The 26,774-nt window shown below is 55.5% G+C and overlaps 1 protein-coding gene across 5 annotated transcripts in view; it reads right to left on the bottom strand.

The window, feature by feature from the left end:
- The window catches only part of tmem8b (transmembrane protein 8B), a 294,134-nt gene that overhangs the window by 118,377 nt on the left and 148,983 nt on the right, over window positions 1-26,774 (bottom strand). For 2 of the 5 annotated variants that reach the window (XM_072515646.1, XM_072515647.1), the window contains 2 exons: window positions 20,228-20,361; window positions 11,872-12,140 (listed from right to left, as the gene is read on the bottom strand). The exons of 1 other annotated variant lie outside the window; for it this stretch is intronic. In XM_072515646.1, coding sequence (XP_072371747.1) covers window positions 11,872-12,140; window positions 20,228-20,361 — 403 coding nt within the window. The remainder of the gene's footprint in view (window positions 1-11,871; window positions 12,141-20,227; window positions 20,362-26,774) is intronic. 2 more of the 5 variants (XM_072515648.1, XM_072515649.1) reach the window with 2 other exon arrangements.

The raw sequence follows: 26,774 nt of genomic DNA, 5'->3' as shown, positions 1-26,774 counted from the left end.
CAAAGTGGAAGAACCGGGTGACCCCCGGGTGGCAGAGGTTGTCGTGGAGGGTCCGGAGTCGGTCTACTTGTACAGTGGCACAAGTGCCGCGTGACAGGACATCAGGAGGCTCGTTGAGCTTCCCGGGACGATACAAGATCTCGTAATTATAGGTGGAGAGCTCGATCCTCCACCGCAAGATCTTATCATTCTTAATTTTGCCCCGCTGTGCATTGTCAAACATGAAGGCTACCGACCGTTGGTCAGTGAGGAGAGTGAATCTCCTGCCGGCCAGGTAATGCCTCCAGTGCCGCACAGCTTCGACGATGGCTTGGGCCTCCTTCTCAACGGAGGAATGGCGGATTTCTGAGGCGTGGAGGGTGCGCGAAAAGAAGGCCACGGGTCTGCCCGCCTGATTGAGGGTGGCAGCCAGAGCTACGTCTGATGCGTCGCTCTCGACCTGAAAGGGGAGGGACTCATCGATTGCGTGCATCGTCGCCCTGGCGATGTCTCGCCGATAGGGGAAAAAACATGGACTGGATTAGTGGGCGGGCCTTGTCCGCATAATTGGGGACCCACTGGGCGTAATAAGAAAAGAAGCCCAGGCAACGTTTCAGGGCCTTGGGGCAGTGGGGGAGGGGAAACTCCATGAGGGGGCGCATGCGTTCGGGATCTGGGTCTATGACTCCATCATGCACTACGTAGCTGAGGATGGCTAGGCGATTGGTGCTAAACACGCATTTGTCCTTGTTGTAGGTTAAGTTAAGGATTTTTGCGGTATGGAGGAATTTGCGGAGGTTGGTTGGTGTCGTGGTCCTGCTGGTCGTGGCCGCAGATGGTGACATTGTCGAGGTATGGGAACGTGGCCCGCAGACCGTACCGGTCAACCATTCGGTCCATCTCCTGTTGGAAGACCGGCCTCGATAATGCCTTCCTTCAGTAACCGTTGGACCTCCGACCTAATGAAGGTCCGGTCCTGGGCACTGTACCGTCTGCTCCTGGTGGCGACGGGTTTGCAATCGGGAGTAAGGTTTGGAAACAGGGAAGGCGGGTCGACCTTGAGGGTCGCGAGGCCGCAGACAGTGAGGAGGGGTATGGGGCCGCCGAATTTGAACGTTAAACTTTGCAGGTTACACTGGAAGTCCAGTCCCAGGAGTGTGGCAGCGCAGAGATGGGGGAGGATGTAGAGTCGGAAGTTATTGAACTCCACGCCCTGGACCGTGAGGTTGGCTATGCAGTACCCCCGGATCTCCACAGAGTGGGACCCAGAGGCCAGGGAGATCTTTTGTTTAATCGGGTGTACAGCGAGGGAGCAGGGTCTTACCGTATTGGGATGGATGAAGCTCTCCGTGCTCCCAGAGTCGATCAAGCAGGATGTCTTGTGCCCGTTGATGAGTACCGACGTCGTAGCGGTTGAAAGCGTCCGGGGCCGAAACTGGTCCAGTGTCACTGAGGCAAGTTGTGGCAGAAGCTGAGAGATCTCGTCGGGCGATACATGGCCACCTGAGTCGGGGTCCTGAGACATCATCCAAGATGGCTGTCCCCATGAATAGCACATGGCTGGCTGGGAGATCTCATCAGGCGATACATGGCCAGCCGAGTCGGGGTCCTGAGACGTCATCCAAGATGGCTGCCCCCATGAATCGCACATGGCCTGTGAGGAGAGGAATGGCAGCGGGCCCGGTTCGCCTGTGGAGACGGCGGCGGCCGACCGGGCCTGGCATACTGCCACGAGGTGCCCCTTCTTCCCGCAGCCCTTGCAGATTGTGGATCGGACTGGGCAGCGTTGCCGGGGGTGTTTGTTTTACCCGCAAAAATAGCATCGGGCCCCCCCCCGGGTTTCCTGGCTGCCGCACTGCACAAGCTTGTGGGGAATTTAGGGGTGCTTTGGAATCGGCCGCGGGTGGGGTCCACCCTGTCCATGCGGGTACCGCGCAGTCGGGAACGTAGGCCTGGGCGTTGCGGGAGGCTACATCTAGGGAGTGTGCAAGTTTCCGTGCCTCTTTAAGCCCGAGCGTGTCGTTTTCCAGCAGTCGCTGGCGGATTTTAGAGGACAGCATGCCGGCAACAAAAGCATCCCGTATTAAGAGTTCGGTGTGGTCATTGGCTGAGACTTGTGGACAGTTACACTAACAATGCGCGGTAAAAATCGTCCAGTGATTCCCCTGGGATCTGCCGTCTGGTAGCTAAAAGATGCCGAGCGTATACCTGATTCACAGGGCGGATGTAGTGCTCTTTTGGCAAAGTCATTGCGTCCTCGAAACCGTCCGCGTCTTCGATAAGCGTGTAGATTTCTGGGCTCACCCTTGAGTGGAGGACTTACATTTTCTGTTCCTCCGTGGGGGTAGTCGGGGCCGTCCTGATGTACCCGTTGAAACATGCCAGCCAATGTTTAAAAGTTGCTGCTGCATTTGCCGCGTGGGGGTTGGTTTGTAGACACTCTGGCTTGATGCGGAGAGCAGCCATTCTTCAATTTTGTTCATTAAATTGATGCTCGATCAGTCACTGCTGAAGCGAGATTGTAGTCCAATTCAAGGCTTTAATGAACAAGTAGTTACCCCAGCAGCTCCGGTACAGAATGACTGCTGTGGGTGAAACACAGACTCTTATGCTACGCCTGCTGGGCGGAACCAGCAGGCAGGTTCTACCACTCGTACTACAGTATAAGATACATCCCACCTAGGTACCGCGATACCCCTAATATATATTAGGGCAGCACGGTAGCACAAGTGATTAGCACTGTGGCTTCACAGCGCCAGGGCCCCAGGTTCGATTCCCCGCTGGGTCACTGTCTGTGCGGAGTTTGCACGTTCTCCCCGTGTGTGCGTGGGTTTTCTCCGGGTGCTCCGGTTTCCTCCCACAGTCCAAAGACGTGCAGGTTAGGTGGATTGGCCATGCTAAATTACCCGTAGTGTCCATAAGGGTTGGGAGGGGTTATTGGGTTGCGGGGAAAAGGTGGAAGTGAGGGATTAATGTGGGTCGGTGCAGACTCGATGGGCCGAATGGCCTCCTTCTGCACTGTATGTTCTATGTAATCTATGTATAACCTACCACAGCCTCCTTCTGCACTGTAAATTCGATGATTGTATTGGAAGACTCATTGGTTCTGTCAATAGTGCATACAGGGTGAATGGGCATTTGGAGATACGAAAGTCCCATGTGGGGCATTGAGGGAATGGTGGGGCATTGAGGGCGTGGGGGCATGGAAGGGATGTGGAGAATGGTTGGGAGGGGTGGGGGGGATGAGATGGTGAGAGGGATGAGGCCTGACTGCCCAGCTACTTCAAAAACAACTAGGATGATGGTGCAGAGAAGCGAGGCAGACATTCTAACCAGTCCACCTCAGGACTCGTCGACACCAGTGACCATTTCTGATCTGCCTCCTGGGTCATCAGGTTTCGATTCCACCCCACAGCCATCACCCTGGAGCGAAAACTGATGGATTTGGGGCACCTTAACTGCGACAGATCTGGCGAGTTGGAAAATTTCCCAACTCAAGCTACTCATTTTGGGTCATGGAGTGGAGTTACAGAAATCAATAAAATACATCGATACATAGAAGATGGGAGCAGGAGGAGGCCTTTTGGCCCTTCGAGCCTGCTCCGCCATTCATCACGATCATGGCTGATCATCCAACTCGATGGCCTAATCCTGCTTTCTCCCTCGGTCCCAGTCCCATCCCGTCGGTCCCTGTCCCAGTCCCTCGGTCCCAGTCCCATCCCCTCGGTCCCTGTCCCAGTCCCTCGGTCCCAGTCCCATCCCCTCGGTCCCTGTCCCATCTCCTCGGTCCCAGTCCCATCCCCTCGGTCCCTGTCCCAGTCCCTCGGTCCCAGTCCCATCCCCTCGGTCCCAGTCCCATCCCCTCAGACCCAGTCCCATCCCGTCGGTCCCTGTCCCACCCCCTCGGTCCCAGTCCCACCCCCTCGGTCCCAGTCCCATCCCCTCGGTCCCAGTCCCATCCCCTCAGACCCAGTCCCATCCCCTTGGTCCCAATCCCATCCCCTCGGTCCCTGTCCCAGTCCCTCGGTCCCAGTCCCAGTCCCTCGGTCCCAGTCCCATCCCCTCGGTCCCAGTCCCAGTCCCTCGGTCCCAGTCCCACCCCCTCGGTCCCAGTCCCATCCCCTCGGTCCCTGTCCCAGTCCCTCGGTCCCAGTCCCATCCCCTCGGTCCCTGTCCCAGTCCCTCGGTCCCAGTCCCAGTCCCTCGGTCCCTTTCCCAGTCCCTCGGTCCCAGTCCCAGCTGCTCGGTCCCTGTCCCACTCCCTCGGTCCCAGTCCCATCCCCTCGGTCCCTGTCCCAGTCCCTCGGTCCCAGCCCCAGTCCCACCCCCTCGGTCCCAGTCCCATCCCCTCGGTCCCTGTCCCAGCTGCTCGGTCCCTGTCCCACTCCCTCGGTCCCAGTCCCATCCCCTCGGTCCCTGTCCCACCCCCTCGGTCCCAGTCCCAGTCCCACCCCCTCGGTCCCAGTCCCAGTCCCATCCCCTCGGTCCCTGTCCCAGTCCCTCGGTCCCAGTCCCATCCCCTCGGTCCCTGTCCCAGTCCCTCGGTCCCAGTCCCAGTCCCTCGGTCCCAGTCCCAGTCCCTCGGTCCCAGTCCCATCCCCTCGGTCCCAGTCCCATCCCCTCGGTCCCTGTCCCAGTCCCTCGGTCCCAGTCCCATCCCCTCGGTCCCTGTCCCAGTCCCTCGGTCCCAGTCCCATCCCCTTGGTCCCTGTCCCAGTCCCTCGGTCCCAGTCCCATCCCCTCGGTCCCAGTCCCACCCCCTCGGTCCCAGTCCCATCCCCTCGGTCCCTGTCCCACCCCCTCGGTCCCAGTCCCAGTCCCTCGGTCCCTGTCCCACCCCCTCGGTCCCAGTCCCATCCCGTCGGTCCCAGTCCCACCCCCTCGGTCCCAGTCCCATCCCCTCGGTCCCAGTCCCATCCCCTCGGTCCCTGTCCCAGTCCCTCGGTCCCTGTCCCAGTCCCACCCCCTCGGTCCCTGTCCCAGTCCCTCGGTCCCTGTCCCAGTCCCATCCCCTCGGTCCCTGTCCCAGTCCCTCGGTCCCAGTCCCAGTCCCTCGGTCCCAGTCCCACCCCCTCGGTCCCAGTCCCAGTCCCTCGGTCCCTGTCCCACCCCCTCGGTCCCAGTCCCATCCCCTCGGTCCCAGTCCCATCCCCTCGGTCCCTGTCCCCGTCCCTCGGTCCCTGTCCCAGTCCCACACCCTCGGTCCCAGTCCCACCCCCGCGGTCCCGGGTCCCACCCCCTCGGTCCCAGTCCCACCCCCTCAGTCCCAGTCCCAACCCTCGGTCCCAGTCCCATCCCCTCGGTCCCTGTCCCACCCCCTCGGTCCCAGTCCCACCCCCTCGGTCCCAGTCCCACCCCCTCAGTCCCAGTCCCAACCCTCGGTCCCAGTCCCATCCCCTCAGTCCCTGTCCCAGTCCCCTCAGTCCCAGTCCCATCCCCTCGGTCCCAGTCCCATCCCCTCGGTCCCAGTCTAACCCCCTCGGTCCCAGTCCCATCCCCTCGGTCCCAGTCCCATCCCCTCAGTCCCTGTCCCAGTCCCCTCAGTCCCAGTCCCATCCCCTCGGTCCCAGTCCCAGTCTAACCCCCTCGGTCCCAGTCCCACCCCCTCAGTCTCAGTCCCAGTCCCACCCCCTCGGTCCCAGTCCCATCCCCTCAGTCCCAGTCCCATCCCCTCAGTCCCAGTCCCATCCCCTCAGTCCCTGTCCCAGTCCCACCCCCTTCGGTCCCCGTCCCACCCCCTCAGTCCCAGTCCCCGTCCCACCCCCTCGGTCCCTGTCCCACCCCCTCAGTCCCAGTCCCAGTCTAACCCCCTCGGTCCCAGTCCCATCCCCTCAGTCCCTGTCCCAGTCCCACCCCCTCGGTCCCAGTCCCATCCCCTCAGTCCCTGTCCCAGTCCCACCCCCTCGGTCCCAGTCCCACCCCCTCGGTCCCTGTCCCATCCCCTCGGTCCCAGTCCCACCCCCTCAGTCCCTGTCCCAGTCTAACCCCCTCGGTCCCAGTCCCATCCCCTCAGTCCCTGTCCCAGTCCCATCCCGTCGGTCCCTGTCCCAGTCCCTCGGTCCCTGTCCCATCCCCTCGGTCCCTGTCCCATCCCCTCGGTCCCAGTCCCATCCCCTCGGTCCCAGTCCCATCCCCTCGGTCCCAGTCCCATCCCCTCGGTCCCAGCCCCATCCCCTCGGTCCCAGTCCCATCCCCTCGGTCCCTGTCCCAGTCCCTCGGTCCCTGTCCCAGTCCCTCGGTCCCAGTCCCATCCCCTCGGTCCCAGTCCCATCCCCTCGGTCCCAGTCCCAGTCCCTCGGTCCCAGTCCCATCCCCTTGGTCCCAGTCCCAGTCCCACCCCCTCGGTCCCAGTCCCATCCCCTCAGTCCCAGTCCCATCCCCTCAGTCCCTGTCCCAGTCCCACCCCCTCGGTCCCCGTCCCATCCCCTCGTTCCCTGTCCCAGTCCCTCGGTCCCTGTCCCAGTCCCTCAGTCCCAGTCCCAGTCCCTCGGTCCCTGTCCCAGTCCCTCAGTCCCAGTCCCATCCCCTCGGTCCCTGTCCCAGTCCCTCGGTCCCAGTCCCATCCCCTCAGTCCCAGTCCCAGTCCCACCCCCTCGGTCCCTGTCCCAGTCCCTCGGTCCCAGTCCCATCCCCTCGGTCCCAGTCCCAGTCCCTCGGTCCCAGTCCCATCCCCTCAGTCCCAGTCCCACCCCCTCGGTCCCAATCCCATCCCCTCGGTCCCAGTCCCACCCACTCAGTCCCAGTCCCATCCCCTCAGTCCCTGTCCCACTCCCTCGGTCCCAGTCCCATCCCCTCGGTCCCTGTCCCACTCCCTCGGTCCCAGTCCCATCTCCTCGGTCCCTGTCCCACTCCCTCGGTCCCAGTCCCATCCCCTCGGTCCCTTTCCCAGTCTCTCGGTCCCTGTCCCACTCCCTCGGTCCCTGTCCCTGTCCCATCCCCTCGGTCCCTGTACCGGTCCCATCCCCTCGGTCCCAGTCCCATCCCCTCGGTCCCAGTCCCAGTCCCATCCCCTCGGTCCCTGTCCCAGTCCCTCGGTCCCAGTCCCATCCCCTCGGTCCCAGTCCCATCCCCTCGGTCCCAGTCCCATCCCCTCGGTCCCTGTCCCAGTCCCTCGGTCCCAGTCCCATCCCCTCGGTCCCAGTCCCATCCCCTCGGTCCCAGTCCCAGTCCCACCCCCTCGGTCCCAGTCCCATCCCCTCAGTCCCTGTCCCAGTCCCACCCCCTCGGTCCCCGTCCCATCCCCTCGGTCCCTGTCCCAGTCCCTCGGTCCCTGTCCCAGTCCCTCAGTCCCAGTCCCAGTCCCTCGGTTCCTGTCCCACTCCCTCGGTCCCAGTCCCATCCCCTCGGTCCCTTTCCCAGTCCCTCGGTCCCAGTCCCATCCCCTCGGTCCCTTTCCCAGTCCCTCGGTCCCTGTCCCATCCCCTCGGTCCCTTTCCCAGTCCCTCGGTCCCTGTCCCACTCCCTCGGTCCCTGTCCCTGTCCCATCCCCTCGGTCCCTGTACCGGTCCCATCCCCTCGGTCCCAGTCCCATCCCCTCGGTCCCAGTCCCAGTCCCATCCCCTCGTTCCCTGTCCAAGTCCCTCGGTCCCAGTCCCAGTCCCTCGGTCCCAGGCCCAGTCCCTCGGTCCCAGGCCCAGTCCCTCGGTCCCAGTCCCATCCCCTCGGTCCCTGTCCCATCCCCTCGGTCCCTGTCCCAGTCCCATCCCCTCGGTCCCTGTCCCAGTCCCTCGGTCCCAGTCCCATCCCCTCGGTCCCTGTCCCAGTCCCTCGGTCCCAGTCCCATCCCCTCGGTCCCTGTCCCAGTCCCATCCCCTCGTTCCTGTCCCAGTCCCTCGGTCCCAGTCCCATCCCCACGGTCCCTGTCCCAGTCCCATCCCCTCGTTCCCTGTCCCAGTCCCTCGGTCCCCAGTCCCATCCCCTCGGTCCCAGTCCCATCCCCTCGGTCCCAGACCCATCCCCTCGGCCTCTGTCCAGTCCCATCCCCTCGATCCCAGTCCCAGCCCCATCCCCTCGGTCCTGTCCCAGTCCCTCGGTCCCAGTCCCATCCCCTCGGTCCCTGTCCCAGTCCCGCGGTTCCATTCCCATCCCCTCGGGTCCCAGTCCCTCGACCCGTGTCCCAGTCCCATCCCTCATTTCAGTCCCGGCCCTTCCACCTGATCGAACACCTCCACCACCTGAAATAGAAATGCCACGAGTTGTGCGTCACTCTCAACTTCGCAGAGTTGACAACTCCGAACCTCACGCTGTTGCTCTACAGTGCCGCCTTCACCCATCCGAAGGCCAACCTTCTCGCCAACTCCACCGTCAATCCTTGACATGTTCGTATACCAACACCTTCCCACTTCACCTCTGCTTCACCCAAGCTCAAGACTTTCTCTTTCATGTGGAACTTCTAGAAGCAGATTTTGACTGCCCTTGGTGGAGCCGTAGATTTTGCCGCCTTGCCCTGTTCTCCAGGTCCTCCACCTTAGCTCTGAGGGTGCCTCCGCCCTCCGCATCCCTCGCCCATCGAGGTGAACTGGTCGCTGTGTTACGACAGTGCCTACCTCCACCCCCTTCAGTTTCTCTCCTTGCTCCCGCACCTCGACCGGCGTCTTCATCACTGCCGCATTTACCGGGGCAATCGCCTCCTCCGCCCACTCTTTCATCACAGCCGTCCATCATCTCCCTCCACAGCACCTTCACGCGCTTGCCGAACTGCCTCTCAAAACTCCACCGACATCACCTCAGTCAGAATGTCCACCGTGAGGGGAGCAGCCCCATCGACGACCCAGCCCCGCCAACTTTCCTCCCGCAGGACTCACCAACTCACTCGCTCGCCCCTTCTTTCCAGCGCCCTTCTTCTGTGCCTTCGACGTCTCCCACCTTCCTTACACCTTCCTACACCCGCTCATTCACTAACTACCCCTGAAACCGGGCAGTAAAGTCCAAGAACCAGAGCCTCGAGCAGGAGCCACTCACATGCGGGTTCCAGACGTCCGCTGAGGGCGAAATCAAGGCTGTTTAAATTAAACCCCCTCCTGTGCGTAACAGTGGTGAGCGCGGGAGTCTGCAGGGACGCAGCAATGGTAAAGCCATGGACCGTCACGGGGAGTCCCACTGTTCCTTTTTGTCTTCCTGTTTGCCAACCTCTCTGCTGTTTGAAACAAAGAACATTTTTGAAGCAATCGAATTCTCTGTCCTGATTATTGCTGTTGCGCTCAGGAAGGCATCGCTCGGCCCAGTTTCACTTTTCACAATGCGTACGGCTGAGCGAAGGTCACACAAACAACAGGGCTTCTAAATGGCCAACAAGGGAGCAGGAACCTATTCAATAGTCAGCGGTTTTGTTGCGTAACAGTGACTCATTTGTATGAAACAGCATCGCACGGGATATACAGCTGAGAAACGGACCCTTTCGGCCCGACCACCATTCGGCCCGACCACTCCATGTTGGTGGTTTAAGCTCCACTCGAACCTCCTCCCATCTTTCCTCCTCTAAATTTACCATCATAACCCCCATTTCCTTCTCTCTCATTTGCTTGTCCAACTGCCCCTTGACTACATCGACACTATTCACTTCAACCATCTCCGTGGTAGTGAGTCCCACATCTTCCCCACTCTCTGGGTAAAGAAGCTTCTTCTGAATTCACCATCAGATGCCTTGATGGCTGTCTTATATTGATGGCCTCCAGATATATTTATTCGTTCTTGAGATGTGGGCGTCGCCAGCATTTGTTGCCCATCCCTAATTGCCTTTGAGCTGAGAAGCTCGCCGTCGGCCATTTCAGAGAACAGCTAAGAGTCAACCCCATTGCTGTGTGTCTGGAGTCACATGGAGGCCAGACCGGGTAAGGACGGGCAGATTTCCTTCTCTGAAGGACATTAGTGAGACCAGATGGGTTTTACGGCAATCGACAATGGTTTCATTGGTCATCATTAGACTTTGATTCCAGATTTTAATGAATTCAAATTTCACCCTCTGCTCTGGTGAGATTCGAACCCAGGACCCCAGAGCGTGACTCTGGGTCTCTGGATTACTAGTCAGTAACAATACCCACTACGCCATTGCCTCTGGCCCACTCTGCTCCTGAGACAGCTCCTTCCAACCCTGCAACCTCTACCATCTAAAAATACAAGGGCAGCAGATACCTGGGAACCCCACCACCTGGAGGTTCCCCTCCAAGACACTCATCACCCTGACTTGGAAATATATCGGCCGTTCCTTCACTGTCGCTGGGGCAACATCCTGGAATTCCCTCACTAACAGCACAGTGGGTGTACCTACACCACGCAGACTGCAGCGGTTCAAGAAGACAGCTCACCCCCACCTTCTCAAGGGCAATTAGAGACAGATAATGAATGTTGGCCCAGCCAACAGTGCTCTCATCCCGTGAAAGAATTAAAAAGAGGGAACATTTCTCTGCATCCATTCTATCCAAACCTTTCTGAATTTTGAACGCCTCGATTATGTCACCCCCTCAGCCTCCTTCTCCCCAGGAAAAGAGATCCAGTTGTCCATCCTTTCCAGGTGTACACGCACGCCACACATTTCTGCTGTCAACCTTGTAAATCTCCTTTGCAACGTCTCCAGTGCCTCTGTATCTTTTTTAGAACAAGAACGGAACGCAATACTCTTTAAGTACGGTCTAACCAAGGTTCGATACAGATTGAGTGTAGCTTCCCCACTTTTCAATTCAATCCCATCAAGGCATCCAATTGTGAATTCAGAAGAAGCTTCTTTACCCAGAGAGTGGGGAAGATGTGGGACTCACTACCACGGAGAATTGTTGAAGTGAATAGTGTCGATGTATTCAAGGGGCAAGTCGGACAAGCAAATGAAAGAAATAAGGCCCCGGTGTTGGGTTTGCTTTGTTTATATCCTTGCGAACCTGCAGTTCCTGTGATGATGTTGACTAGTTCACAGCCTTTGCCCAATGCAGCGGTTTTAATCAGCTTTCAAAATGGCCGGGAGGTCTCCACTGAGGGTGTGGGGAAGGTAGTGCACCCCTGGGGAGGCCTCACCGTTGCACAGTTCTGGCCTCCACACTATGAAAAGGACAGGGGAATGTCGGAGGAAGTACCAAAAGAGGTGTTCTAAGGGCAGCCCCAGAATTGAGAGGCCAGCTTCTCCCAAACAGCAGAAATGGTGGCGAGGTTGAGCAGCTGGGAGACAAAGCGAGAGAGATTGAGAGACGAAGATGCAGATTAAATAATATTGCTTGGAATGGAAGGCAAAGAGAGAAAAGATTTTTGTTCATAGAGCCCCCTTTACACAAACACAGGACACCTTAAAAATCCTTTTGAAGTGTAGTTATTGTTGTGATGTCGGGAACTATCACACCGGTTTGTGCCCAGCGAACATTCACGAGCAGCACAGAGTTACTGGCCCGGCCACCTGTTTCCAGGTGTTGGATGAAGGGCAGATATTGGCCAGAACTCTGGAACGTCCTCCCTAATTCTTCTCCCGAAAGTGATTTGGAACTTTTTTGCTCTTCTCCAGCTGGAAGGTGGGGCTTTGCTTGACTTATTATCTGAAAGACATTTGACACTGCAGCACTCCTTCCGGACTGTACAGGACTGTCAGCCTGGATTATGCACTAATGCCTTTCGAGCTGGGCTTTAACCTCGTCCTTCTGTCTGTCCCTGAGAGTGCTGGCTACTGTGCCACACGCTGGCACCAGCGCTGAGTTTCGGAGCAATGGGATTCAAAGAGACTGGAAGGGATGGGAGACAGATATCGCTGCTAAATGTCTCCTCGAACTGTAATCAGGTTCTTGCGGATCTACATTTCAGAGTTATGGTGCACTTCCTAACCAGTACTGGTGACGGCACCTTGCCACCCCCCCCCCCCCCCCAATTCCACCAGGGCTCAAGACTCCATGCGTCAGGCCAAGGAGCTTGACCTCTTACCTGTGGTGTGAACCCCGACCCGGAAGTTCACGTCAACGTTGCGAACGGTCTTCTCCACCAGGATGTAGTACCACTGCTGCCAGAAGGGGGCCTTGTCCTGCAGCTCGCAGACCCGTCGATCCCGGCAGTCAACGCGGGTGGAGTTGTGGAGTGGGGGGGCCTTTGCCCTGATTGTGAGCAGCACCGGGCAGCCCCTCACCGTCCTGTTACTGTTGCGGCAGCCCGAGAGACGCACCAACACCCGGGAGGTGTAGCTTGGGATGAAAACCCTAAGGGGGAGGAAAAAGGTCAAATCTGAGAAAGCGGGGGGGGGGGGGGGGGGGGTCAAAACCAGAGCAGGCAGATCCAAATGTGAGTTTAAAAGCACTTTGATTACCCAGATAGGATTGTTTGAACAGCGGAACAGGAGGAGGGTATTCAGCCCCTTCAACCTGCTCCTCAGTTAGATCAGGGTTCACCTGCACCTTAATCCTCTCTTGGTTCCATCTGCCCTGAAAGCCTCCGACGGTAAACATCTATTCACCTCAGTCTTGTGCACAGTAAGATCCCACAAAAGAGAATATAGAACGTAGGGTGCAGAAGGAGACCATTCGGCCCATCGAGTCTGCACTGACCCACTTAAGCCCTCACTTCCACCCCAATCTCCGTAACCCAATAACCCCTCCTAATCTCTTTGGACACTAAGGGCAATTTAGAATGGCCAATCCACCTAACCTGCACATCTTTGGACTGTGGGAGGAAACCGGAGCACCCGGAGGAAACCCACGCAGACACGGGGAGGATGTGCAGACTCCGCACAGACAGTGACCCAAGCCGGAATCGAACCTGGGACCCTGGCGCTGTGAAGCCACAGTGCTATCCACTTGTGCTACCGTGCTGCCCTGTGTCAGGCCAGCAGCGAGGTAATGTCTATATAACATGTTTTTAGATGTGGGACAAACAAGAACACCAGAGATTACTGTCCTTCTCTTCACCCAAAAGTGACTTTCGACTTCTGGGTCACGATTTATCGGCCTCATTAGGCCCGGCTTGGCGTCACGGAGAGGCCGTTGAATATCACTTGCGAGATCCGCGAAGCTCAAGACATCTCACAAGATTCGACCAAAGCTCGCGAGACGTCGCGACCTGGATCTGCTTTGACTGTGTGCTGTTTAGTGTTGGTCCATAGAAACGTGAACCAGGCATGACGGGGGGTCTCCAGGCCATTGGAGACCACTGGGTAGTCGGGGCAGAGCAGGGTGGCACCCTGGCTCTCCCTCTGGCACCCGGGCACCTTGGTACTGCCGCCCTGGCACTGCCAGGCTGCCCAGGTAGCACCGCCAAGGGTTGGGGCCTGAGGGGGGTATGTTGGGTGGGGGGAGTAAACAGCAGCTATGAAGGGGCCTCATAAAGGTTGGGGGGGGGGTGAAGGGTGGGGATCCTGAAAGGTGGGGGGACCAAAAGGGCGGTGGGTAGGCTTGAAAAAGGCCCCATAGCGCAATGTCCTCACTTGGGGATGTGGGGTAATGTCCATCTGTGCTGGGGGTGGTCGGTGTGAGGACTCTCAAGCTCACCCCGAGCAGCCCGCTCTCTGAGGAGCCAGTCTTGCCGGTGAGTTCAGTTGCCCATTACTGAAAACATTTCGAAGTCAGGGCTAGACCAGGGAGAAACTACCCAAGGCCCAAAGAAATGAAATAGAGCGCGATCTACCGGCCATGTTTCGCCCGTAAAGGAGGGTGCCGTGGCAGGTAGATCCTGGGAGAGGCCTTCCTCAGGCTTCCGACAGCTTGTACGTGAGCAGTATCCCTCCCACAATGGGCGGGATCAAGCCTTACACACCTAAGTAGGTTTAAAACCCTCTTAGTCACGCTGACCCCAAATCTATCAGGATCCCGGCACCAACTGGCCTCCCAGGACACTCCAGCCGGGCACCGTACAGTACTGGCCCCACAAACGTGGATGAGACGGAGGGACCCGGGAGTTCCCCAAGGCCAATGAGACTCCTGGCTGATCAGGGATAGGACAGGGTGGCTCGCTGGCTCTCCCCTGGGAATGCTGGAACCTGCACTGCCAGGCTGGCACCTTGGCCCCACCACCCTGGCACTGCCAAGGTGCCCGTGTGGCGCTGTCAAGTTGGCAAGAGCACTGTCAGTGTGGCAGTGCAAGGGTTCCTGGATGCCAGGGGTGCATGGCCATGGGACTGGGCCTGAGGGGGGGGGGGGGGGCGGGGGGGGGGGGGGGGGGCATGTTCATGAAAGGAGGGTGGAGGGCATCTGAAGGGTTGGAGGGAGCGCAGGGCGGGTATGTAGAGGCCTCTGGAAGGTTGGGGGAGTGAAGGGTGGGTGTCCTGGAAGAGCTGGGGCCCCCGGAAGGGGACATGAGAAGGCCTGAAAAGGGGCGGTCCTTAGCGACCCCAGAGCGGGGTGTCAGCACTTGGCAGGGTGTGGGGTAATGCCCAGTGTGTGGGAGGGACATTGCCCATGGATGGGGGGGGTGTGGGGGGACCCTGAAGCACACTTCGAGATCGGGACACCCTTTCAAAAGGGTGGCCTGATCTCTGAGGAGCCGGCTTGGCCAATCAGTTCAGCTCCCCAGTGATGAAAATAATTCTAAGGGCGAGGTTTACCGATCCCACCGTCGTCAATCGGATTTCCCGGTTACTGCACCCCTCACTGCTGGAAAAACATGGGCCGGCGTGATTCCGGAATATCCCACTGCTGTTAACAGCCAGGAGATCGCGGCCTAGGTGTTGGCTGGTGCAGTGGGAAACCCCCCCAGGTCCCAAAACAGTGACTAAGGGCGCGATTTAATGGCCGTGTTGCACTTAAGCGAGAGAGCCACGAGGCCGTAATTCGCGGGAGAGGCCAGAATTTAGAACCGGGCCGGGTGTTAATCTGTTTGCGATCTAACCGGCCCGCTCCCGTTGGTGAAATCAGGATAGTCCCAACTCCAGCTCCAGCTCCCTCTGGAATATATCCAACGAACCGGCCCCAACAGCTTCCTGTTGGAGAGAATTCCACAAGGTCGCAACTCCCTGAGAGAAGAAGTTCTTCCTCACCTCAGTCCTGACTGACTTACCCCTTATTCTTGGGCTGTGACCCCTAGTTCTGGACATCCCCAACATCGGGAACATTATTCCCGCATCCGGCCTGTCCAGTCCCATCAGGATTTTATGGGCGGGATTCTCCTGCAATTGGCGGGATGGCCTGACGCCGGTGCCAAGAATGACGTGAACCACTCAGGCCAACGGAAGTTGCGGAATTCTCCACACTTCCGGCGGGGAATGGCCGGCGCGGGTTGGCACATGCGCAGACCGGCCAGCGTGTTCCTGCGCATGCGCAGGGGGGCTCTTCTCCGCATCGGCCATGGCGGAGCGCTGCAGAGGCCGGCGCGGAGGGAAGGGGTGCCCACACGGCACAGTCCCGCCCGCAGATCGGTGGGCCCCGATCGCGGACCAGGCCACCGTGGGGGCCCCCCACAGGGCTGGATCCCCCCCGCGCCCCCCCCCCCCCCCGAGGTCTCCACTAGACGGCCTCCAAGCCAGGTCCCGCTGGGATGGACCATGTCCATTTCACGTCGGCAGGACTGGCCAGGAACTGACGGCCGCTCGGCCCATCGGGGCCCAGAGAATTGCCGGGGGGGGGCAGCTGCCAATGGCCCTCGACCGATGTGGCATAAACACCGGCACCGGGGAATATGGCAGCCGGCGTCGGAGCAGCGAGGCAGGATTCACGCCCCCCCCCACCCCGTGATTCTCCGACCAGGCGGGGGGTCGGAGAATCACGCCCTATATGTTTCTATGAGATCCCCTCTCGTTCTTCTAAACTCCAGTGAGTACAAGCCCAGTCAATCCAGTCTTTCTTCATTTGTCAGTCCTGCCATCCCGGGGATTGGTCTGGTGAACCTTCGCTGGACACCCTCAATAGCAAGAATGTCCTTCCTCAAACTCGGAGACCAAAACTGCGCACAACACTCAAGATGTGGCCTCACTAAGGCCCTGTATAACTGCAGCAAGACATCCCTACTCCTGTCAAATGAACAGTGGAATACTCTCCACTTGCCTGGATGAGCACGGTGCCAGCAATACTCAGGAAGCTCAACACCATCCAGGACAAAGCAGCCCGCTCATTGGCACCCCACCCACAAACATTCACTCCCTCCACCACCGATGACCATGTGTACCATCGACAAGATGCTCTGTAGGAACTCACCAAGGTTCCTTCGGCAGCATCTTCCAAACCCATGGCCACTATCATCTGATGTGTTGGGTGTTCTGGATCACATACAGGTCACCAACACTTGAAATAGTGCAACACTATTTTATTGAATCATTAACTGTTTAAACATACTCAGACTGTGGGTTAACACGATACTAGCTTTAACTAAAGACCTTTGCCTTGTCCTAACCAGTCGATGCACTCAGCACATGGTGAATGTCTGTGTTGCAGGCTGTGAGCTCTGTCCTCCTAGCTAGCTGCAACTCGAATGAACGGGAACTCCGATGCCCCCTGTCTTTATAGTGCATGTGCTCTCACTGGTGATTGGCTGCGGTGTTGTGTGTGTTGATTGGTCCCACTGTGTGTCCATCAGTGTGTGTCTGCACCATGATATACTGGTGTATATTATGACACCATCTAGAAGGACAAGAGCAGCAGATACCTGGGAACCCCACCACCTGGAGGTTCCCCTTCAAGTCACTCACCGCCCTGACTTGGAAATATATCGCCGTTCCCTCACTGTCGCAAAATCCTGGGACTCCCTCCCTAACAGCACAGTGGGTGTACCTACTGCAGCAGTTTAAGAAGGCAGCTCCTTCGCAAGGGGCAATTAGGGATGGGAGACAAGACAAATGCTGGCCTTGCCAACGACATCCACATCCCGGAATGAATAAAAAAAACAAAGGCATGAATGAAGGTTTCAACAGCAGTCAAGCTGAGACAGGAGGAGGGGGGGGGGGGGGGGGGGGGCATTGTTATCGGTGACACAAGAACATCCTGAAGGAGTACGATTCATCGCTGGAAGGCATGGACCCAGTAATGTGTGAGGAAAGAGTTAATTAACCAGCCTCTTCATACTGAGAGTTTCACTGAGAGGAGAATGAACATGTAACCAAAACAAAGCTTGCCTTTCTTTTGAAAGAATGCGTGTATTAATATGCAGAGCAATATTTCAGTTTAAACCATGGTCTTAATGAAAAGTACCAGGCAGCGACAGTCTTTAGCTGATCAAAGATTCAACAACGGGCAACTGACATTCAACCAATGAGGTTAAAGTGTATTAGAGGGTGATTAACTCCTCCGAGGACACATCTGCATCAGGAAACGTGGTTAAGTGACAAGGCGGCCATTGTTCATCCGTCGCCATGGAGCCGTCTCCAGGCGAGTGACTTGATTGACACTTCAGTCGAGGTGGAGTTTGACGACTTTTACGCACTTAAACTGGTTATTGCTAAAGGGATGAGGGGAAATAGCTGATGAGGTTCTGCCGCTGAATATGTGGACCCTCAAGCAGTTGGATTGAGCAAAAGGTGCGACAGGGTCAAGATTTTCAACGGGACCTCATTTGCTAAACTGTTTGAAATCTCTGCTTAAGTGTCCATGTATCACCATAAATGTTGCTGTCAAATGCACATTTAATTATTGTCACTAATAGTTCCTACTGCCTGCGTAATTCCTATCAATGTTAATAAATCCTTTCAACCCCATTACTTTCAGGAGTAACTTACAAAGTAAGAAGCAAGGACACCCATTCTCGAACAGAAAAATGTGTCATTGATCAATGGAATCTGCTGCTGGTCCGACAGTGTTGCTCTGTGTAACTGCACTGGCTCCATGCCCAGTTTCTGCTACATTAGACTATTAGCAACCAGTCTGTGTGTATGTGCGTGTGTGCATGAGTGTGTGTGTGTATATACGTGTATGGGTGCATGAGTGTGTGTATTTATGTGTGTGTGTGCATGAGTGTGTGTGTGTGTGCATGATTGTGTGTGTGTCCATGAATATGTGTGGGTGTGTGTACATGAGTGTGTGTGGCATGAGTATGTGTATGAGAGTGTGTGCATATACGTGTGTGGGTGCATGAGTGTGTGTGTGACTGTATATATACATGTATGTGTGCATGAGTGTGTGTGCATGAGTGTGTATGCATGAGTGTGTGTGTATGTACATGTATGTGTGCATGAGTGTGTATGTATGTGTGTGCATGAGTGTGTGTATATACATGTGTGTGCATAAGTGTGTGTGCGCATGAGTGTGTGTGTGTGCGCATGAGTGCATCTATGTGCAGGAGTGTATGTGTGTGCAAGAGTGCATGAATGTGTGTGTGCCTGAATGTGTGTGTGCGTGAGTGTGTGTGCATGTGTGCATGAGTGTGAGTGTGTGTGTGCATGTGTGCATGAGTGTATGAGTGTGAGTGTGTATATGCATGAGTGAATGTGTGTACATGAATATGTGATTCTGTGTGAGTGTGTGCGTGCATGAATGCATGAGTGTGTGTGTGTGCGTGAGTGTGTGCACGTGAGTGTGTGCATGAGTATGTGTGCGGTATGGAGGTGGAGGGGATATTTCCTTGTGTGGAAGAATATAGGACTAGGGGATCACTGTTTAAGGTAAGGGGGTCACTCATTTAAGACAGGAGGTGCTCGGGACGCCTCGTGAGATCTGAAGAGGACTTGCGAGATGCCGTGTTAGGGATCTATCCCTCACTGGGTGGGATCCAGATTTGCATATCTAGGTGAGCAGTTAGGTTTTCTTAAATATGTCCACACCGGATCAAACACCCGCACCTGGGATACAAACGTGGACCAGGCCTCACGGCACCTGGGGGGGAGGGGGGGGTGTCTTGGGTCTCCCAGGCCTTCAGAGGCCCCCCGGGCTCCAGGGAGGGTGCTACCTTGGCACTCCCGCTGGCAGCCGGGCACCTTGGCAGTGCCGGGTCCGGCAGTCCCCCTCCAGTCTTTTCCCGCTCCCTGCGGTTAATGATTGGCCTTCACTGGCAGGTGCACAGTGATCGACAGTCCGACGCGTGCAGCCCAGGCGGTGGGTGGCTTCAGTGGCCCGGGCGCCCGGCCATGGTGGCTGGTATGGGTGTCGGCATGCGGTGCAGGGTGGGGGTCTGCCACCCTCCGGGTTGTGTGTGTGTGGGGGGGGGGGGGGGGGGGCGGGGAGTGATGGGGCAACGGGTGTGTGTGGGGCACAGTGTTGCCGAATCACCCAGGCCGCCCTGAGGATGCCGTGCAGTGCCGTGCACTGTCCGGTCCGGACAGTGTTGCTGGTGGCACTGAGCGCCTCTGCCACCCGCGCCCAGGCACGGCGAACAGCGCATCCGGCGCTGGGCTGAGTCCGCAGCCGCCATGCCGAGTTCCCCACGGGTGAAACCACACGCGACCCACGCCGTCAGGAACTTGGCCGGTCGGGGGCAGAGCATCGGGGGGCGTGCCTCAGGCAATGCCCGGAGGCCGTCGATACGTGGCGCGGGCGTACTCCTAGAGTACGCCGCATTATCATAGAATTTACAGTGTAGAAGGAGGCCATTTGGCCCATCGAGCCTGCACCGGCCCTTGGAAAGAGCACCCTACCCGAGCCCACACCTCCACCTTATCCCCGTATCCCAATAACCCCATCTCATCATTTTGGACACTAAGGGCAATTTATCATGGCCAATCCACCTAACCTGCACATCTTTGGACTGTGGGAGGAAACCGGAGCACCCGGAGGAAACCCACGCACACACGGGGAGAACGTGCAGACTCCGCACAGACAGTGACCCAAGCCGGAATCGAACCGGGGACCCTGGAGCTGTGAAGCAACTGTGCTAACCACTGTGCTGCCACGCTGCACTGGAGGGGGCGGAGCACCGCGAAAGCGGCGCCGCCCCCGATTTGGTCGGGAACTTGGATTCCCCGGCCGTTCGCCGAACGCGGCTTTGGCCTCGGCCACCGGAGAACCCAGTCCTCAGCCTCGGGAACGGAGAGGAAATTGCAGCTGAGACCGCAAATCAGATCGGCCGTGATCTTATTGGCTCAACGGGCCGGGAGGCCTGCACCCTGCTGCTGAGCCCTAAGTTCCACCTGCCCCAGGAAACGGTTCGCCGGGGCCGATCCCCTTTCACAATCTTGAATTAGGTCACCTCGAATCCTCCTCTCTGCCAGGCAGAGCAAGCCCACCATTACGGGCCGGTTGCTATCGCACCAGCGTGCTCTCACTGACCACGAGATTGACAGGCTGTTGGAAGAATGAATCGGGAATTTTATCCATTTCCCATAAATGACTGTCAACAGTAACAGGAAGAGCCAATTTCACACAGTTAGCCTGCTCGCGTACTCCATTATGTCATTGACTTGGTAATATTAGACGAAGAGGGCGTCCGCCTGACTTACTTGTAGAGTACTGATCTGTTGCGGCCTGGGATCATCTGATCTATCACGTAACCAGGATACACGACAGGAATGCCAATCAATCTCTGCACAATCAATTGGGGTTGGAAGAGGTATTGACATTCCTCATAGAGGCCCTGGAGACACAAGGCAGAACAAATTAAATCAGACAGCAAGCCTGCTGATTTCCCCGTTTCTGACCTGCCCTCAGTACAGTTACGCGCTATGACAGAATACTAAATAATCAGCAGGCCGGCTTAACAATGGCCGCAACTTAGTTTTAAACATCTGAGGGGTGAGGTGGGGCATGTCGATCGACTGTCAGTGTAAGGGAACATGTAGCCAGCAGTGACCTTGGTGTCACAAGGCTTAGATTGACTATGGGACAGGACAAGGAGCGAACCCGAGTTCATTATTGGGGCAGCGCCAATTTCAGAGGGCAGCGGACAGGTCTATCCCAGGAACATTGGAGACAAAGACAGGCAGGCAGAATTAAATCACAACTATGAGGTGCCTTTGGCAGCACGGCAGCACCGTGGTCAGCAAAGTTGCTTCCCAGCTCCAGGGTCCCAGGTTCGATTCCTGGCTCGGGTCACTGTCTGTGCGGAGTCTGCACGTTCTCCCCGTGTGTGCGTGGGTTTCCTCCGGGTGCTCCGGTTTCCTCCCACAGCCCAAAGATGTGCAGGTTAGGTGGATTGGCCATGCTAAATTGCCCTTAGTGTCTAAAAAGATTAAGTGGTGCTACGTGGATAGGGTGGAGGTGTGGGCTTGAGTAGGGTGTTCTTTCCAAGGGCCGGTGCAGACTCTATGGGCCGAATGGCCTCCTTCTGCACTGTAAATTCTATGAAATTGATGGGGGAACTGGTTCAGGTACAGCCAAAGTATTCCTGGACAAGGGAGGAAGATGGGACAAGCAAAACCAGAGCCCCCTGGATGACAAAAGACACAGGCCAGAATTCTCAAGCCGGTGAGATTTTCCAGTCCCACGGAGTTTGGACTGAGCCCCAGATTCTCCGTTGCCGCCGGCAGGGGTGGCCGGGGCGAACCCGGATCGGAACATCCCAGCCGGAGAGCAAGATGCAGTACAGGCAGGTTGAACGGCGGTGCACTCTCGGTGGGGCAAATGGCCGACTTCTTCTCCTGTGTCCGATGTCTTACGTCAAGTTGATAACACCGGGCTGAAGAGGGAAAACTCAGATGGGAAACGAAAAGGGCAATGAGAGCGGCAAAGAGTGAGGAGTGACATAAAAAGTGAGGCCGAGGAGGGGACCAAAATGGGATTTACTCGTGGAGGCAGAGAGCACGGCTGAGGTATTCAATAAATATTTTGCCTCTGTCTTTCTCAGATAAGAAGATGTTGCCAAAACCATAGTGAGAGCGGTTGTAGACACTGGGTGGGCTAAACATTGGCAAAAGGAGGTATTTGAAAAGCCCAGAGTTGATAAGTTGACAAGTCACCAGGACTGGATGGAATGCCTCTGAGGATATGGAGGGCAGTGAGGTAGAAAATCGTGGAGGAACTGGCCAGAATTTTCCAATCGTCCTCAGGCACGGGGGGTGCTGCCAGAGGGCTGGAGAATTACAAATATTCTCTCCCCCCCCCTCATCGAACAGGCTTCAAGAGTGAACCCAGTGACCACAGGCAAGCCAGTTTAACCTTGGTTGTGGAAAATCCGATCGAAATGATTGTCCAGACTAAATGAACAGTTGGACAAATGTAGATTCATTAAGAAAAACCAACGTGGATTTGTTGAAGACAAATCACGTTTACTTTATGCAATTGAGAGAGGCAGAAAGGGTTGATGCGGGTAATGTGGTTGATGTGGTTTACATGGACTTCCAAAAGGAATTTGATCAAGTACCACATGAAAGGCTTGTCAACAAAGTTGAAACCCATGGAATAAAAGGGGCTGTGGCAGCATGGGAGGCAAAATTGGCAGAGTGGCAGGAAACAGAGAATGGACATTTGCTTTTCAGATTGGAAAAAGGCATCCAGTGATGTTCCCAAGCATCAGAACTCGGACCACCGCTCTTCGTGATGCCATTCAATGACTTAGATTTGGGCCCAATTTCAATCTTTGCAGATGACACAAAACTAGGAAGTATTGTGAACCGTGAGGAGGATAGGGATAGACTTCAAGTGGATGTAGGCATGTTGATGGAATAGGCAGACGGTGGCAGATAAAACGCCATGCCGGGAAATGTGAATTGATTTGTTTTGGAGGAATAAGGAGTGACCATTTAAACTAAAGGATACAATTCTAAAGGGGGGGGCAGGAGCAGAGGGACCTGGGGGTACGTGTTCGCAAATCATTGAAGGCGACAGGCTGGTGGAGAAAGTGGTTAACAATGTTTATGGATCCCGAGCTTGAGAAATAGATTACAAAAGTAAGGAACGTTTATAAAACACCAGTTTGACCTCCTTAACAGGTGACTTAATTGAGGCATACAAGATGATCAGAGGATTGGATAGGGTGGACAGTGAGAGCCTTCTTCCTCGGATGGTGATGTCTAGCACGAGGGGACATAGCTTTAAATTGAAAGGAGATAGATATAAGACAGATGTCAGAGGTAGGTTCTTTACTCAGAGAGTACTAAGGGCATGGAATGCCCTGCCTGCAACAGTAGTGGACTCGCCAACATTAAGGGCATTCAAATGGTCATTGGATAGACATATGGACGATAAGGGAATAGTGTAGATGGGCTTTAGAGTGGTTTCACAGGGCGGCGCAACATCGAGGGCCGAAGGGCCTGTACTGCGCTGTGATGTTCTATGTTCTATGTTCAACTAGAGTACTGTGTCCAATACTGGACACCGCACTTTTGAAAAGATGTGGAAGCTTTAGAAAAGGCTCAGAAAAGATTAACAAGAATGGTTCTGGGGAGGAGGGGCTTCAGTTATGTGGACAATTGGAGGAACTGGGGTTGTCCCCCTTATCGAAGAGAAGGTTGAGAGGGGATTAGATAGATACATTCAAAATAATGAGAGGTTCAGACAAAGTAGATAGAGATGAATTGTTCCCTTGGTAGATGGTTTGTGAACCAGGGTGGAGCAATTTAAGGTGATAAAGACGTGAGGAAAATCATTTTGGAATCTGGAATGGGCAGCCTGAGGGTTGCAGGAGAGGCAAATTTATTCCCACCTTTCAAAAGAGAATGGGATAAGCTCTTGAAGAGAAACTATTTACAGGGTTATGGGGGGAGGGCGGGGGAGTGGGATTGGCTGAGTTGCTCTTGCAGAGAGCCAGCACAAACATGATGGGCCAAATAGCCTCTTTCTGAGCTGTAACTGGTCTACGACACCAAATTGCCTTTAACAGAGTGAAATGTCCCAAGGCACTTGGCATCATCAGACAAAACCTGACAGCCACATCAGGAGATATTAGGACAATAGGGCAAAGAGGGGGATTCGTTTTGAGGATCACCTTAAAGAAAGGTAGGGAGGGGGAGAGGCAGGGGGGGGTGAGGGAGAGGATTCCAGAGTTCAGCGTCTGCGGCTAAAAACAAAACCACCAATCAAAGGAGCACAAAACGGATTTTGGAAGATGCTCGAGAGGTTAGAATGAAGGAAGCGCCGAGAGTGGTTAGAAATAGCCAGGACTAATTGAAGAAAGGACAGCTAGAATTTGACAAATCTCATCCAATTCTTCAAGGAGGCAATGGATTTGGTTAATCGTGAAATAGGTATTGGCTCCCACTGTGGTGATATACACAAAGGGTTAATGTACATACACTACACCTAGCTAGACACTAGAGGGAGCACCAGAGACATGACACACAGACAGTTAAACAATAGGTCAGTAAGATAGGACACAACCAATGGGCATCCACGATACACATAGAGGTGACACTACCACAGGAGGGCATTACACCAACCCATATAAAAGGACACATCACACATGCTCAGTCTCTTTCCAGTGGAGACACTCAGTGAGTACAGACACAGAGTTGATTGAACATCACACCCACCACGTGGATTGTAGCAGACTGGTTCGTCAGTCTGAGTAGCTATAGCAGGATTAACAGTAGCGTTGAATCCAAGTAGGAGAATTGTTAATAGCTTAATAAACGTGTTAAAGCTATCTCCAAGTCTGAACCTTCCTTTGTCAGAGTGCACATCAAGGAAGCAGCTTGTGCTACGTCAAGAGCATAACAAAACACCCACCAACCTCCTTAATTTACAGGATAGTTCAGAACTACCTAAACTCCGGGATTATATTCCAGCCAGTAACTCGCTCTCATGGATCAATTGCTCTATATCTAAACCCCTAAGTCCTTTGATTAAATTCAACCCTGTATCTATTATTCGACTTTTCGACAAACCAAACTCCTCCATTGGATTCCAGCCTGGGCTGAATGATACGTGCCCCCGGCAGGCATGTTCCCGGTTGGGGGCAGGGGCACATAAAATGGTGTGGCCACCTATTCTGTCACTTTCCCGCCCACCCCCAAGTTCACCCCTGAAATCGGCAACCCGTCCGCCATCCTTCAAAGAATAATCAAGGGTCAATTCGGCTTGTTGTCCGGCCAGTTTGTCCTGGTCATGCACTGGCTCCAACGCAATAGCCAGAGTTGTCCCACCTTTCCCACTTCGGGGATCCATGGGCCTTGATCTCCCTGTCCTTCTGTAATCCCAGCACCTTCCTGGCACCTGCCGGGACTGAGGGGGCGGCTGGTCAGTCTGTTTGACCGACATCTCCAGAAGCCAGGACATGGGGCGGAAGTCCCAGTCAGCCCTCATTGATCAGCCCCTCAGTGCCCTCTGGCTGCGAGGTGGGTCGGCCTGGAGCACTCTGTGCCCATGCCAATGAGGTTTCTGGGGTGAGGGGGGCGGGCGGCTGCCTGTCCACCCCCGTTATTCCACCCTACATCTTTGCGGCAAAATATTTCTAAACGTCAATACAAAAAAATGGAGGGTACTTTGAAAAATATACGCAAATGATGTCCATCAGCCTTGCCTCAGCGGTAACCTCTGCAACGTAAATCAGACATTTGCTGGTTCAAGTCCCACACCAGGGTCTTGAACACTTTATCCAGGCTGACATTCCCGGGAATGCTGTATTGTCAGAGCTGCCACCTTTTCAATAAAGCATTAAGTCAAGGCCCCATCAGGTCGCCCCAGTGATGTAGAAGATTCTCCGGTGCGAATCATGGGAGATCTCCCATCGTCCTGACTAATATTTATTCCTTAAATAATATTCCTAAATACGGGTTATGGGATCTTGTTCTGCACAAAATTGTCTGGGGCACTCGAGTGACTTGAGGACGCAACCTAGATAGACGCCAGTTTATGTGTCTTGCCTCTCTCCTGTGCTCAGGAGCAGGAGGTGGTACATTTTGGATGACAATTAAACTGAAGGCCCTGTTAGATGGATCCCGTTTTACTATTTGAAGAAGAGCTGGGGAACTGCCTTGGCCAACATTCATCCCTCAACTAACGTCACTAAAAATAGATGAGCTGCTCACTCACTCGTGGCTGTTAGTTGTCTGTTAGTGGCTGTCTACAGGGATGGTGCAGGCGGGAGGGATTCAGATTTCTGGATAACTGGGGCTCTTTCTGGGGAAGGTGGGACCTCTACAGACAGGATGGTCTACATCTGAACCTGAGGGGCACAAATATCCTGGGGGGGGAGATTTGTTAGTACTCTTTGGGGGGGTTTAAACTACTGCAGCAGGGGCATGGGAACCTGGATTGTAGTTTTAGGGTAAGGGAGAATGAGAGTATAGAGGTCAGGAGCACAGATTTGACGTCGCAGGAGGGGGCCAGTGTTCAGGTAGGTGGTTTGAAGTGTGTCTACTTCAATGCCAGGAGTATACGAAATAAGGTAGGGGAACTGGCAGCATGGGTTGGTACCTGGGACTTCGATGTTGTGGCCATTTCAGAGACATGGATAGAGCAGGGACAGGAATGGATGTTGCAGGTTCCGGGGTTTAGGTGTTTTTGTAAGCTCAGAGAAGGAGGCAAAAGAGGGGGAGGGGTGGCGCTGCTAGTCAAGAGCAGTATTACGGTGGCGGAGAGGATGCTAGATGGGGACTCATCTTCCGAGGTAGTATGGGCTGAGGTTAGAAACAGGAAAGGAGAGGTCACCCTGTTGGGAGTTTTCTATAGGCCTCCAAATAGTTCTAGGGATGTAGAGGAAAGGATGGCGAGGATGATCCTGGATAAGAGCGAAAGTAACAGGGTAGTTATTATGGGAGACTTTAACTTTCCAAATATTGACTGGAAAAGATATAGTTTGAGTACATTAGATGGGTCGTTTTTTGTACAGTGTGTGCAGGAGGGTTTCCTGACACAGTATGTTGACAGGCCAACAAGAGGCGAGGTCACGTTGGATTTGGTTTTGGGTAATGAACCTGGCCAGGTGTTGGATTTGGAGGTAGGAGAGCACTTTGGGGACAGTGACCACAATTCGGTGACGTTTACGTTAGTGATGGAAAGCGATAAGTATACACCGCAGGGCAAGAGTTATAGCTGGGGGAAGGGCAATTATGATGCCATTAGACGTGACTTGGGGGGGATAGGTTGGAGAAGTAGGCTGCAAGTGTTGGG

Source organism: Scyliorhinus torazame, chromosome 9 (genome assembly GCF_047496885.1).
Source record: "Scyliorhinus torazame isolate Kashiwa2021f chromosome 9, sScyTor2.1, whole genome shotgun sequence".
NCBI classification, from domain to species: Eukaryota; Metazoa; Chordata; class Chondrichthyes; order Carcharhiniformes; family Scyliorhinidae; genus Scyliorhinus; species Scyliorhinus torazame.
This window is presented reverse-complemented; position numbering and strand designations above follow the sequence as displayed.